We start from the raw sequence: 15517 nt of genomic DNA, 5'->3' as shown, positions 1-15517 counted from the left end.
TCTTTTCCTTTCAATTACACATTTCATCATAATCCATATCATTATTCAAAAATAATAGTTCATTTCATGTAATCACATACCCTTTAAAGCTTTATTTACCCGATGAACCAAATGAAACAACCTCGAATACTCGAAAAATACTCGTATAACCATTTAATTATCTAAACACATCACAAACATAACTAGATAACATATTTATAGGCATATGAAACATATAATTACACCAAGGCATTAATATTTATTATCAAACTATACTAATCATAACATTCATCTCATATTCATACTTATGATACATATCTCACCTGAAACATGTTACTTGAATAGCAAATGGTTGAAGGATGAGATACCGACCTCTTCATTGCTATCCTTTTCGACCTTTTCATTGCTTCAGGGATGTCATGGTATCTTTCAACCAAGTTCTTACACAATCCCGAAATCATGCCATAGTATATTTTAACTATGGTCTTTTCCTTTTCGATTATAATGCCATGATATCTTTCAATCATGGTATTTTCTTTTTCACAATTCAATAAATCCTATCACCAATTTATTGACATATATTAAGTATCAATGTACTTCTAGAAATCAAGTAAATTACTTTAATTGAAATACAAACTTACCTCAACAAATACAGTTGTAAAAACGAAACCGACGACTAACCCGACACATTAGCTTTTCCTCGGGTTAGATTTGCTTGATTTTTTTCATGATCTAAATAATAATTTTCATTCAATTAAACCATTCAAATAACTTAATATAATTAATACAACTTATAACCCTTATCAATGGGAAATTTATAAAATTACCCCCAATGCTTTACCATTTATGCAAATTAGTCCCTAAACCTAAAACTTGCAATTTAACCACTTTTAATTAAAATCCATGCTAGCCAATTTTTCCTCATTTCACACAATTTACATTAAATTTTACTATTTCAACAATTTAATCCCTAAACACAAAATTAACAAAATTTACTTAATCAAATTGTTTTTAAACATTTCATAACTTCCAAATCTATGAAATTATATCAAAAACATATCATATTCATCAATGGAAAGTTTTAAAATCTTTAACAGTTTTGAAAATGGAGATACGAGTTAGTTGGACATAATTGCAACAATCTCAAAAATATAAAAATTACTAAAAATATATTAAAAGACACTTACCTTGCAAAGAATTTAGCCATGGCCGAAGCTTTAGTTTTTTTCTAATAGAGGATTCGGCCTAAGGAGAAAAGTGATGAAAAAAAATGCTAATGTTTTATTTGTTTTGTTTATTAATTAACATTTAACTATTATTAATTAAACATATATTATTTAACATATAAAATAAACAATATTAACCATTTAACCATCCACTATAACCATTTAATCTCTAATTACCTTTAAATCCCTCAAACCATGGTTTTATAATCATTTAACACACGCAAACTAATATCGATTAACTTCTGCATCTTTTACGATTTAGTCCTTTTTACTTAATTAACTATCTAAACATTAAAATTTTCAGACCAAATTTCAAAAAACCTAGAAAACCACTTAGTAAATATTTAAAAAAATATTTACAGGCTCGATTTATAAAAACAAGGTCTCAAAACCTCATTTTCCAAAACCACTTGAGTTTAAGGACAAACCACTTGAACTTAACTATTCATTCAAATAACAAAAATTATCAAATCAAAACTTATTATAATACTATATTTGACTCGTAAATATTAAATAATAATATTTACAAACTCACTCATCAGATTTGTGACATTGAAACCATCGTTTTCGACGCTACTGAAAAATGGATTGTTACATGGCGAACTTTTTGGTTTGGCGAACTCTAGGGTTTGGCGGACTATTTTATTAAACAAACTACTAACCCCAAATATTTTAGACGAACTTGATAGTTCGCGGAGCGATAAAATTATTTTACATGGAAATGATAGCTCGGTGAGTATCGTTAGAGTTTAGTTGAGACCTAATTGGAATTGAACTAGAATATTGTAGAAGACAACTTGATATGTTTAGGTAGCCGAATGACTTGTTTAGTTGGTTGTTTAAGAGTACAAGCAATATTTTACCACTCTGATTAGTAGTAGTAGTAGTAGTAGTAGTTGCATTTGGTAAAAATATTAGACTTCAAATCTTGTTAGGCAAGTTTAGCCTCAAATTTCAAAGGTGATAGTGGGATGTCTAACCTTCCCTCTAAGCTTTTTTTTCATTGTCTGTGCTATAAAAGTATGCATATAACCAGCATGTTTCATCTTTTTTTCTCTCTATGTTCTCTCCTACGTCTCTAAGAATTTTTAAGTTATCTTTGCTAGAGGAGACAAGGAAAGTTTCCATAAGCTTGTCAAACACCATTGATACGTACCAATTGACTGGTAATTCTTGGAAAACCCTTAGAATGTTGTTAAGAGAGTTTATGTCTTTACATTAGTGCATGAATGATCAATTTTTAGTAGATAAATGGTCTGATAATTATGATTGTTTCTTATTTAGCTCAAAAAGCTAGCAAAGGTCCAAGAAATCGAGGTAAAAGACCAATAGAGTAGACTTATCCTGACGTTTCTGGAGATTTCCTTCTTGCTTTCTTTGATTTATGAAAATTCTATGATATGTGGGTTATGAAAGTTAAGTTGTCCCTATTGAAGATGGGTCGATGTGTCTTGTATTGATGAGTGTGTAATAAGTTCTTGTTGTGTGTGTGAGCATGGCCATGGTCGAGGTAAAAATAACCATATCGTGTGTGAGCCTAGTGCAAGACTACTTGTGATATGTGAAAATGTTAAAAGAAGCTTTATTTGTGATGTCTCCAGTGGGGCAACTTTATTGTAAATCGGGTTGGCAGATCACGGCCCGACTTTGCGGCAAAACTCGTGTTCAATCTAACAAGCAATATGAAAACAACTATGACTTGGCTGAAATGCGATTCTGGATTCTGAAAATGGGCCTGAGGTTGGCACAAGGGTGGGTTATAGGTAAACATATATGACTCTAAGAAGTGCGTATAAGTTGGCGGCATGTGTCCACTAGGGATGTTGTGTGCATTGTTTTGATAAAGTGTCGTTATCAGAAAACTATACCGGTAACTTGGCGTAATGTGTTTGTAAGACTGAGTTTCGAAAATGTCTTTATTTTTGGGTCAATTATCGGTAATCTGATAAACATTATGTGTCTACCTGGAACTCACTAAGTTCAATTGAACTTACTCTGTTACCTTTCTCTCTCAAGCAATTGATTAATAGAAAAAGACCCGTAGAAGGGGATTGTGTCAGAGCTGCGTCTACAAGTGAGCTACTTGTCTGTTTTGTATCATGCATGACTGATTGGTAGATAGTGTATACATACATTTAAATTTTTCTTTTACTTCGCAACTGTATTGTTTTGTCATATAAAGTGAAATTGAACTTGATTGTAAACGGTGTATGCCAAACTCCCCTGAATTGTAGTTTACAAATTTGTCTTTTCTTAAGTGTATTTGCCTTTGATGGCATGATTTGATTAATAGGTCATTTTTATTAATTCATATTAATTTCCTTAAATATGCATTACCAAATGGGCGAAGAATAATAGTTTTATCAAAAAGGGGAATCCTTATAACTATTTTATCAAAGTTTTAAAACAAATCAAATGATTTGAATATGTCAGTAACATTCCAGTCTGTCAGGCGGTTTATTTGGCTATTGGGCACACATCATGTGTTCCTAACGGGCTAAGAGGTGTTACATCACGACTAAAGGGGGCTTTGAGGATGTTACAAGTTTTCATTGGTTTAAGGATCTTGGCATGTACATAGAGGCTTAGATGGTAGCTTGTTTTGGCAATTGATTTGTAATTTAAATTCTTTGGTATTCTTGAAGGAACTCTATTCCACTATTCAATTCAAATGAATGTTTGTCTTATAGTTGGGTTATAAATGAGTTTAGAAAATTACTTAAAATGATTTGGAACCAATTGTAATGTTTTGATAGTGTTTGGGGATATTTTAGAGTGTTTTTGAACTAATTTTCAACTTAAGGGGCCCAATTTCCAATACCCTTCTTATAGGTATCGGACCAAAGCAAGTTAGTAGATAAAAAGCTACAGTAATTGGGCTAGGTACCAATACATAGCCCTAGTATCGTAACTTGGGGGTTATATATCGATACCTAAGTCCCTAGGTAGCAATCTTGCCCTATTTTGGGAGTTTTGAGGCTGCCAAAGTTCGATTTTTACCCCCATACACTTTCAATTTCTTACAAATGATCCTAAATTATTTTAAATTGTTTCTAGAGCTCTACAATGGTTTCAAATTCAATTTTATGATTTTATAAAATTGGTTTAAGGTTTGAATTTTTCAAAGATCTTCGAGGTTTTGCTCTGTATATAATCTCGTAGCATTTCCCATTCATACCGTACGTCAAGACAGGTGAGAGGTGTTACATATTTAATTTAAATTGATCAAGTTATGAAGGAAGAAAAGACTACTAGCTTCTACGTACAAAGCATATTAATATTTTGCTTTTAAAAAATTTGTTTTTATTTTCCAAAATAATAGTTGTTTTTTCATTTTTGATACAATTTTTTTAAAAAAATATTTACCAAACTTATACTTTTTTTCATTGTGATATATAGGTTCAAATTTTAGATGCTGCTCATACTTAGAATTTGAGAGTTGGGCTTAGGATGGCTTGATTTTATGTAATTGTTTTAAGAATTGTATTTATATATTTGTATGACTTTATAAATTTCAGAATATTTTTTTAATTAATATATTCTATTTTGATGTTTTATTTTTTCTTTAATTGTTAAACAACTTTTAAATTTTCTAATTTATATTATATAAATCTTTTTACTAAAAGAAATATGGTTTAAAATAAAATTTATTAATAACGTGATTGGTATTGTATAACAAAACATGTTTAATTATTTATTATAAACATAACACTAGTTATCGTATTATTAAATAAATATATTATGTCACTATATATTTATATTTTCATTAAATTTAAATTTTATAGATTTGAATAATTATTAATTTTATATATTTATTATACATATATAATTCTAGTAATCAATTAATTTAAAAAAATTATTTCACTTTATAATTTAACATCAAAATTTATTATTAATTAATTTTCCTATGAATATTTTTTCAATTAATAAATAATTATTGTAACGCCCTAAATTATTAAACTTTGTTTTTCTGGATTTTATCATAAATAAGTATCTGCATTACTGGTTAAGTTATTTGAGTATGTGTTTGAGGTCTTGGGTTTAAGTCCCACTTTAAGAAATTCTACTATTTTTGTGCTCCTAGCATTGTCCCTAGTGGTTGGGCTTTTATTATACTTTCGGTCAACTCATATTAGAATAAGCCTGTTAGTTTAAGTGATAAGGTGTTAGCTTGTCTTAGAGTCTTGTGTTCAAACCCCCGTGTGAGTGAAAGATGATAATTTTTGCTTCTGTGTAGTAGAAGTTGGATGGAACTGATACTCCAAAGTAGTTGGATGAGGTTAGTGTGTCAGATTCTGAGGGATTGGGTTGTTAGTTAGTGGGGGAGTTGGAGATATTATATTTTTCCCAAATTCTTTTCTCTTTCTAACATTTCCTTCCTATCGTCTCTGCCATTTTCCTCTTTTCCTTTTTCTTTGGGTTTTGTCACAATTCTTTCTTTTTCGTTGCATTTTGAATCCCCGATTTCTTCGTGCAGCTTGGTAAGTAGAGTTTATGAGGTTTCGCGCAGGTTAAGGGTAATTTTGAAGTTGTTGATGAATCGATTTTATCTTTTTGTTGATTCTATTATTAGGTTGTTGGCAGCGGTGAGTCGTGAGGATCGGAACTCCCCCTTGCAGATTCGTAGCGTTAGGATCATTCTAGAAGTTGGGTAAGTGATAAACGTTTGAGTTTTTCGTTGTGGTTAAGTATATTACTTCAGTTAATTGGGAAAACGTGATTAATTGGATTTATTGTCGATTTTTAGGTACTGATGTTCACGTAGTTGCTTTTGTATCAAAATCAAACTAGGTGTGTAACGAAAACACGAGAAAGCATTGATCGACGAAAGCCGAAAATCTGGTTTGTTGACATTAGACGGGAGTGTGCCTGGCCATGTGGTAGGCCGTGCGCGATACACAGCCATGTGACGGGTGTGTGTGATCGTGTGTGTCACACAGGCTAGGCCAATTTAGGCATGTGGGCCATACGGGCAAGGCCACTTTAGGCGTGTGGGCTCAAATTTCAGAATTTTTCTCTAGGGTCATACATGTCATTCCGATAGACTATGGGCCTATCGTGGGGTTGGTATGGGGTTAGATAAGCCTTGAAGCATAAGATTTTATAAACTGTTTGTATGGTATCTATTATAAGCACTACCTAAATGTACGTGTTGTAATGCCCAAAATGTATGATCTGGTGTGTATATACATGTTTATTATCTGTTATACGAGCATGTTTGATGTAATAATTCTAGTATCCGGTATCTGATAATTCTCATTTATTTGGTATTTTGTTGTATTTGACTATGGGGCGGGATATGTGACATGTGGAGGAAGTATTCTGTGACGTGATATTTCGCTAATATACTAGCAGAACAGCTATGATTATTCTAAAACGTGTCGTATAGACACTATGTGGTGTGTAGGCTAGGTGGGTGTTTTACACCTCACGTGGTGTGTTAGGATAGTCGGAGTTGGTGTGTAAAGGATGGGGGTAGGACTTTGTATATCTATATGATTCTGTTGATAATATGATTCTGTTAAGGATTTATGTTTGTATTTGTTCTATTATGCGATAAAATCTGAGTTTATGTTTCCGTTGAGTTACACACTGAGTTTTTAAAACTCACTTTCTATCTATCTGTCTGTTTTGTTCAGGTAACCCACAAACTTAGGCGAGTCGGTGCGACGGAGGCTCAGTTGTGACCACTTGCCCGTAAATTTCATTTACTTTAAAAATGTACCTTTGTTTTGTTTTGAAATTTTTATAATTTTGGGACTCTCTAGACTTTTGGATTTTATTTTTGGCTTTGATTTGAGATTCCTTGCTACGCTCGACAAAAAAACTTACAAAAGTAACTGTTTAATGTGATTAAACGCTTTCGAGAAAATAAACTCGATTTTCAAAATATAATGAATTTTAAACTTTCGCTACAAATTGTTGTTTTATTTGAAAGAGTATACAATTGATGGTTTTCACTAATGAGTATAACGACATATACATTACAATAAAGAGGTACGATGTTTTTAAAGGAAAAGACAGATTTTTAACTTTTCTTTGTAATATCTCCAGATTCGGCCATAACGTTTAGGTCGAGTTTGGGGTGTTACTTTTAGTGATATTAGAGTCATGTTGCGAAACTCAGGTTTTAAAATTTTGGGTTCAAAATTTTGTAAAAAAAATTAGTTTTCAATCAAAAGTTTATTTCTTGCAATTTGAAAAGTAAGTATGTGATACACCAAGCCTCCGGCTCTGATCCTAAAAGTACTTCTAAACTTAGAAATACTGTAGTCAAAAAACTCTGAATCTCTGAAACTACACTAAGTTAGTTAGGGACTGAAACTTCTAAAATTCTTGAACACATCTGATAAATATTTGAAGCACAAAACACCTTCTAATAGACACTGAAACTAATACATAAAACATTGACTACGATGAGCAATCGCGGAACACGTGGTCATGGTACTCGTGGGCGCGGCAGGCACCGTAGAGGGACTCAAGCTGAGTCATCTTTGATGGGCAGTATGCCTAATTTGGATACGAGCGAGACACCGGCATCCTTGATGGGCAGTATGCAGTATGCCTAAAGATAGCTTTGTACAAGGTAAAGGAAACTAATATCCGAAATTCTACTCTACGCTCCAGGAGCTCTCAACTAAGATATACCAGGATAACTAGTATACTACAATTTGAAGGTCCAAACTCCACATGGAATGGCCAATTCTTGAGTCACTCGACAGAGATGCGCGTCCTTCTCCCACATAAAGCAACTCCAAGCTTACTTCATCACAACCGGCACCTTCAACTGCCGCATTCGCTCCAAACTCCTCGATCTTTGTGCCATCGCCCCCTTTGGCTCTCTCTCCTTTGCTATCTCTGTTTTCCACCAAATCCCAACTCCTTTTACCAATGACTTCAATGCCATTATCCGCGGCCTGATGCAAAGCCCTCAACCCTCCACCGCTTTCGCATGGTACAGAGCCATGCTACGTGGATCTTTCAGAGTGGATGCCCTCACTTGCTCTTTCACTCTTAAAGCTTGCGCACGTGTCTTGGCTGCTACGGAGTCTCTTCAACTTCATGCTAACATCATACGCTTTGGGTTCATGGCGGATGCTTTGTTAGGAACAACTTTGCTGGATCTGTATGCTAAAGTTGGCAATCTAAGTTATGCTAGGAAAGTGTTCGATGAAATGCCTCAAAGAGATATCGCCTCGTGGAATTCCTTGATTTTCGGGTTGGCTCAAGGGAGCCAAGCGAGTGAAGCATTAGATTTGTTTAAGAGAATGGGAGTTGAAGGTTTAAAGCCTAATGAGGTAACAGTTATTGGTGTTCTTTCAGCGTGTTCGCATATGGGAGATTTTAAAGAAGGTCTAAAGATTCATGGGTTTATAAGGAACCAAAAGTTTGATATGAACCTGCAAGTTTGTAATGCGCTTATTGATATGTATGCAAATTGCGGATTTGTGGATAAGGCGTATGGTGTGTTTGATGACATGGATTGTAGAAAGTGTATCGTTACATGGAATACTATGATCATGGCCTTTGCAATGGACGGAGATGGATGTAAAGCGCTGGAACTTTTTCAGCGAATGGATGGAGCTGGGGTGCAACCAGATGCTGTCACATATCTCACTGTATTATGTGCTTGTAATCATGCTGGCCTGGTGGAGGATGGTGTGAGATTGTTTAATATGATGGGGAAGCATGGAGTGGAGCCTAATGTAAAGCATTATGGGTGTATGGTTGATTTGCTAGGTCGAGCCGGGAGGCTTAAAGAAGCTTATGATATTATCAATTCCATGCCAATGGTGCCTGACGTGGTGCTTTGGCAGAGTTTGCTTGGAGCTTGCCGGATTTACAAGGATGTGGAGATGGCAGAGATTGCTTCGAGGAATCTAGTAGAGATGGGGTCTACTAATTGCGGGGATTTTGTGTTGTTATCAAACATATATGCTGCGCATGAGAGATGGAATGATGTTGGTAAGGTGAGGGATGCTATGAAGAACAGGGATGTGAAAAAGGTGCCTGGTTTTAGCTACATAGAGGTGGACGGTTTGAGGCACAAGTTTTTCACCGATGATAAGAGCAATGCCAGGTGGAAAGAGATATATGCGAAATTGGATGAGATCAGATTCAAGATTAAAGAGTTGGGCTACGTTGCAGAGACTACGTTGCAGTGGCCTTTGGCTTGATTAGTACGAGTGAAGGAACCCCAATTCAAGTGATCAAGAATCTTAGGATATGTGGAGATTGTCATGTTGTGATTAAGCTCGTATCAAAGATATATAAGCGACAAATTGTTGTGAGAGATCGAGTTCGGTTCCACAAATTTATAGATGGATTCTGTTCTTGTAGAGATTACTGGTAAGTGCAACACTAGCAAAATGTTAATTGATAATTTAACAGATTCTTCTTTTCCCACCTTGCCTTGAACAATTAAGGTTTGTTCCATTCATTTGCTTAAACCTCTCTGGAAAATGATCACATGTTTGCTTTGGCTCAGGCAAAAGCACATATCAAACAAATCAAATTGGACATTAATAAACATAAAGTCTAAGAGCAACCCGAAATCAGTACTTAAAAATAATCTTATACACCAATTCTAGCCCTCTTGAACAGCTCATCAGCTAGTCCCATACAAATTACACAACATGAAGATTTAAATACCGGGTAACATAAAGCAAATATTAGTTGGTGAAACAATTGCAATACAGAACATGGTCAAGCAACTATAAATAAATAAATAACCCAATGACATGCCGGATCCCTAGAACTTAAAGCCTCAAACAAAACAAATTCAACTTCTCAAGAATGGCACAACCTCAAGGAAAAAACTGTTAACAGTGTGAAGCGAGAGCCTCTAACTACACAAGACAAATCAACAGAATGTGACTAGTCTTTCTTTAGCCTTACCTCAAAACCCCCCTCCGGTCGCTTCAAAAGATCATAAGGCATATGAGTTCCAAGTAGCTTATCCCAGTTGGCGAAGAACGGCTGAGAGTAGTTATACTTTGTGCCTTGGAGTTGATGATGGATGTCATGATAAGCAGAGTTATTCCAGAAAAATATATGGAAAATATTACCAGGCAACCATAGCCCACAATGATCATCCACAGTTTTAATCACAGCAAAACAGAAGAAAACTACAGCTGTTCGTGCAGTCATTCCAGAGACAAGGAAAGAGATGGCACCACCAAAAGTATCGAGCAAGAGACCCTCAAGTGGGTGATTGTAAAGGGCCCCAATTGCATAGGGAACAACCAGCCTATGATGTTGGGAGTGGACATGACGGTACAAAAATTTGTTTTGATGCATGAAACGGTGAACAAAGTACTGCCATGCATCCATGACAAGCATTGCAACAATAAATTGCGCAAGTTGAACAGGAACTGAAGGCTGGATTGTGGTCCCAGATGCATCTGCCGTTGATGTCAACTACAGCAAGAATACGAGAACATTAATCTGGTAAAAGTACTCAACATATAAAAGTTATAACCATTGCAAGAACAAAAGAATATTAATTAGGTAATGGTACTCAACACATGAGCAAGCTTATCATCTTATTGAAACTTCTATTATCTAAGTCATACCGGTTCTTCAACCTCTCAGAAAACGCTAATAAATGCTAAAGCTATTTAATCAACAAAGTTTTCAACTGAAATTACTTTTTTTGCAGATTATAAGCAAACAGACATTTCCAGTAACAAAAACATTTTACAGGCAAGGCAGAAGTTAAATGAAGAAAGCATGTATGATGCCCATCTCATTGAGAAAGCAACAAAAGAAGTTAAGACTTTGGTTCCCAAAGAACAAGGCCATATAGATAGACTTCACGGCTAACACAGTGGAACTACATATATGAGAAGATCTGAGGTAATATACATTCAAATACAAGGAAGGAAACGAAGATGTCGGAATTCAAAAAGAAAATTAAAGCCCAGCTCAGCTATGTGATTGGTTGAAAAACTGTGATATGAAATAAATGAGAATTGTACAAAAAAAAAAAGGGGGATCATTATGATTATAAGCCACATTTTTCACTTAACCTCACTGAGACAAAGAAAAAACAGTTTTTAGGACATAATACTACCTAACAAACTTATTAAACAAAAGAATCCAAACACATGCCACCTTCTGACTTTCCAGGTGCTTGGAGGAACATAAGGTCTCCTGGATCCACTTCTATGACCAGTGCTACTAGAGGCACTCAGTACATTAGATTTTGACTATTTTAGCTTGGCTTACTCAGCTGATCAGAGAAGAGACGAAGATGGCTGAATATAGAAGGGCAAAAGATAGTTTCAGGTTGTTACTAATAAATCTTGAACATGACAAATGGAAAAATATATGGCAAGTAAAAATGAGGACAAGAGAGAAAAAGATAGATTTGGTTGGTTATATGGAGGGGAACTGAGATGGTTTTCTTTTCAAGCATCCAATCACCTCTGCCCCAAAAAAAAAAAAATCATCCAATCAACAAACTGTCAGATCACGAATGAGTGAATTAAAAATGCATGACCACTTATTTGACACACTTGATGGAGCTCTGAGCCAAGTGCTATTCTAGACAGTTTACAAGCAAGACCAAGGCAAGAGGAACATATCATGTTATTAGCTATTTTCCTCTTAATTATATAAACTCCATTGTATTCTAAAACTCAAAGAAAATGCCAGCACCAGTATGAGGAGAAAAATAAATGCAACTTAGAGGACATCTTATTATCATGAATTGTACAAGCCAAGAATCAAATTTGGAGAAATAGCATCAACATACACAAATTTTTACTTCAATGTTTAAATTTTAAATTAAAACACGCAATAAGATACCATGAGAAGTCCTCATGCACCAGAAAAAGCTTTTTTGTCATTAGAAAGTAGTTATACGCAACAGGTTGAGGATGACAAACTAGAACTAAGATTAGAGGATAAAGGCCCCCCAAAAAATACTCAGTCCTTACCACTACCCTCTAGAAGAAGGGCAATGGGTAAGGGAAAAAAAGAAAAGAAAAGCACACAATGTGAACGAAATTGTCTTCCCTTGTACATTACATCTCAAGGATTTCTCAAATGAAATGAACCCAAGCTTCAAATATTTCCCTTATTCAGCTGCAAACCCGTTGCAAATGCAAATTGTACTAGCTCAAAAAATAAAAGACTAACAATCCTTGCATGTGCTTCGCTAAAAAATATATAATCCCACATGTAAAATATATAATCCTACTGTTTTTAGGTCTTTTTCTGATACCTTGAGACCAATGTACTCATTCCCTAGTCCTGATAGAATTCGTTGGTCTTTATCCTATCCAAATTTGACTTGTTGCATCAAATATCACTTACCAAAATTGGTCATGCCTCCAACTTTTTTTAACAATGAAGCAACTAAAGAAGGTATTCAAACTTGATTCCAAACTTAAAACCAAATCTAAAGCTTCTCTATCCTAGTAGATTTCATAAGGTAGGAGGGGGGAGTGGAATAAACTGAGTTCATAAACTATAGGGAACAATCAAACCTACTTGGAAGCACTGCTATTTTCACCACCTCACTTTCATTTGCAAAAGTCATGACTGAACTAAATGAAGCATCTATGCTTGAGCCTACTCTGAACCACAAACACTATGGCAAAATTAGTGAAATTTGCAAGTAAACTATACAGATTTTATTACCCATTTACTTTTTTATTGCAGAGGCATTTGTGAATATTTTGATTCTAAAACCACCAAGATGTTGTTACATGTAATATGATACTTCAGGAATTTTGTCTTATGGTTTATTACGTATCAGATACTAAGATGTTTCACAAAATTAGTATTTAACAATACACGCTTTTTTGGTTTTTTGGACATTATATTCACTAATTACCAGCTCTTTTTCCCTATTTTAAGATGTTACAGCTATTGTTAACTCATAACTGCATGCTAGATATAAGGGCTCCTCCTATGACATTGACATCAAAGCTAAGGCCAAGCACAAAATCTACCGTAAAACAAATTAAACCACCCCATCTACATAACAAAGAAGCCAAGAATAGAAAGTGATCTCTTGATTCTGAAATAAATTCGACAAACTTATATGGAAGAGTAAAGTTTGTCAAGGAAGATTTAAAATAACATGATTTTACGACTAACCAGAAAGAGCAATTTAGCAACAGTTGCTTGAACAAGCTGTTGAAATAGAACACCCCTAACAACTGAAACGAAAGGCACGGCATTCTTCTCTTCCTCCTCTTTTCTAGTATGTAAACGGTACTTATCCAAAGGTGGTAAGAGTTGATAAAACCCAGCATACAACCAATATACAACAACCGGGGCAACTGTCCCCATTGCTTCATCACTCACATATCCTTCCCAAAACACCATTTACTTCTACTTTTCTGTCAATCCCAAATCCACTAAACCAAACAAATTCTGGACGAATAATTTTTGTTTTTTCTCCTTGGGCTAATACCCACTTCAACTTTTACAAATTTGAAGCTGCATTTACCGTTTCAACCCTGAAATAAACACCCAAAAAACTTTAAATAAAAAGGATTTTGTAACATGAAACTAAACAAAATTTAGAAAAATCAACTTTCTTTTCTAGCATGATTCTGCTTCAGTTAATTTCACACAAAAAAACTCAATTTTTCTAAAATGTTAAGTTTTCCAGTGATCCAGGTCAGTACTTTGCATTGCCCTAATGTTTTTCAAAAAGAAAAATCAAAATTAGGGCAGAAAATGGGAAGAAAGGGTGAAGATTTTTGAAGAGAGAAAAAGAGAAAAGAAATGATTTTGACTTACAGGGGATCGAGATTGATCAAGAAGCGTTGAAAATTCCAACAAAGCTGATTATGCATTCAGATCTAAATAATGGAATCAACCAACCAAAGAGTATGAGTTGTAGTAGGAATACAAGTTCATCTTTACACTCATAATTGTGAGTAATGATGAGAGAATGGGTATAAAACAACTATAAAGTATAAACAAATAAATGTTCTTATCACTATAATAAACTATTAATCAATCATTTAATGATTTTTTCCGAAACGTCATGATCTTTTTTACACGCGAATTGCGCAGTAATTTTAGTTTTATAGACTGATATTTCAATTTTTTTTTTAAACTGTAATAAGTACAATACAATATGAGAAGCAAAGATATACTAAATTTTCTAGGGATATTATGTAAAAAAAAAAGAATAGGCGAGGGTGAAAAATTATAATTTATTTTTTAATATTATAAAAAATTAAAAATTTCATAAAATTTTTAAATTTTGTTTTTTTTTAATTTTAATTTTTTTAGAAAATTTTAGAATTTTTAGGTTTTCTAGAGTTTTACTGTATTTTTTTATTAAAAATATTCAAAATTCCTTTAAAATATGTTCAAGTTTTCATAAAAATGCAAAAAGAACCCCTAAAATTTCCAAAAAAAAACAATACCTTAAAATTCTTAAAATTTTTCATAAAATTGTAATTTTTTAAAATATATATAATTCTAGAAAAAAAAAATTTAAAATTTTTATGAAAATTTTAAATTTTTTTTGGAATTTTTGCATACTTATAAAATCTTGAAAATATTTTTTATAATTTTAAAAATAGATTTTTTTATAATTTTCTAAGTTTTTTTGGATTTTTTATGATTTTTTATTTTTAACTATTTTTTAATTGTTCTATTTTTTATTTTTAAGTGAATTTTTTACTTTTTTTGACACATGGCATCGTGTCATTGGTTTTTGTAAAAAAATTTAAAGGAAATTTGGGTTGGGGTAACGATGATATTCCATAATTTATTATGCCAAATTAAGCTTTTTTTCAGTACCTAAGCAGCTTGTATTAAGTAATTTTATATCTTTTATATTTATTTTTAGAAAATTTTATTTTTTAGTTTAAATTGAATAAATTGAGCTATTTTTTAGCCAATTCTGGCCTAAGGAGGAACTAGCGAGTTAATAGAGTGTGCAAGACAACAATCTAAGCGAAGGAGTCAGTAGACTAACATGAATGTCGCAACATTCAAAAGGGAAGTTGTGACATTGGAAGCAAGGCTCAACACTTAGTCAAATTTCCAACAGAAATCACGGGACAAGCTACTAGGCACAAAGTTGCGACACCGATATAGCAAAGTCATGACATTCACCCTGAATCCAAGAGATCGAGTAGTCTACCCACAAAGTCGTGACATTGGCTAGGGAACGTCGTGACATTGACTCGACGAGCCCAATAATTTTGCAAAGGTGTTTTCGTCCGCACAACCTCATTCAATTTGTAAATCAGTTTGTAATCAACCTAATTAGGTCATAATACATGAAAACTATAAATATTAGTTAAAAACAACAGATTGGGAAGTTCATT

General features: G+C 33.6%; 1 protein-coding gene and 1 pseudogene across 1 annotated transcript; one reads left to right on the top strand and one right to left on the bottom strand.

Moving 5' to 3' along the window:
* The first annotated feature begins 7736 nt into the window (after positions 1–7736).
* Positions 7737–9611, top strand: LOC107956179 (pentatricopeptide repeat-containing protein At1g34160-like; annotated as a pseudogene).
* A 133-nt stretch (positions 9612–9744) lies between these two features.
* Positions 9745–14226, bottom strand: LOC107889713 (very-long-chain aldehyde decarbonylase GL1-9). The gene is made up of 3 exons (XM_016814252.2): positions 13968–14226; positions 13317–13681; positions 9745–10625 (listed from the first exon to the last, which is right to left on the bottom strand). The coding sequence occupies exons 2-3, from the start codon at positions 13545–13547 to the stop codon at positions 10083–10085; spliced, it is 774 nt and encodes a 257-aa protein (XP_016669741.2). The 5' UTR covers positions 13548–13681; positions 13968–14226; the 3' UTR covers positions 9745–10082.
* Positions 14227–15517: the final 1291 nt, after the last annotated feature.

Source organism: Gossypium hirsutum, chromosome D06 (assembly GCF_007990345.1).
Source record: "Gossypium hirsutum isolate 1008001.06 chromosome D06, Gossypium_hirsutum_v2.1, whole genome shotgun sequence".
Lineage (NCBI taxonomy): Eukaryota > Viridiplantae > Streptophyta > Magnoliopsida > Malvales > Malvaceae > Gossypium > Gossypium hirsutum.
This window is presented reverse-complemented; position numbering and strand designations above follow the sequence as displayed.

Coding starts and splice junctions, on each gene's coding strand:
- LOC107889713 (XM_016814252.2), bottom strand. CDS start 13,547: ATGGTGTTTTGGGAAGGATATGTGAGTGATGAAGCAATGGGGACAGTT. Junction 10,626..13,316: donor TTGCTAAATTGCTCTTTCTG/GTTAGTCGTAAA, acceptor TTCTTGCTGTAG/TTGACATCAACGGCAGATGC.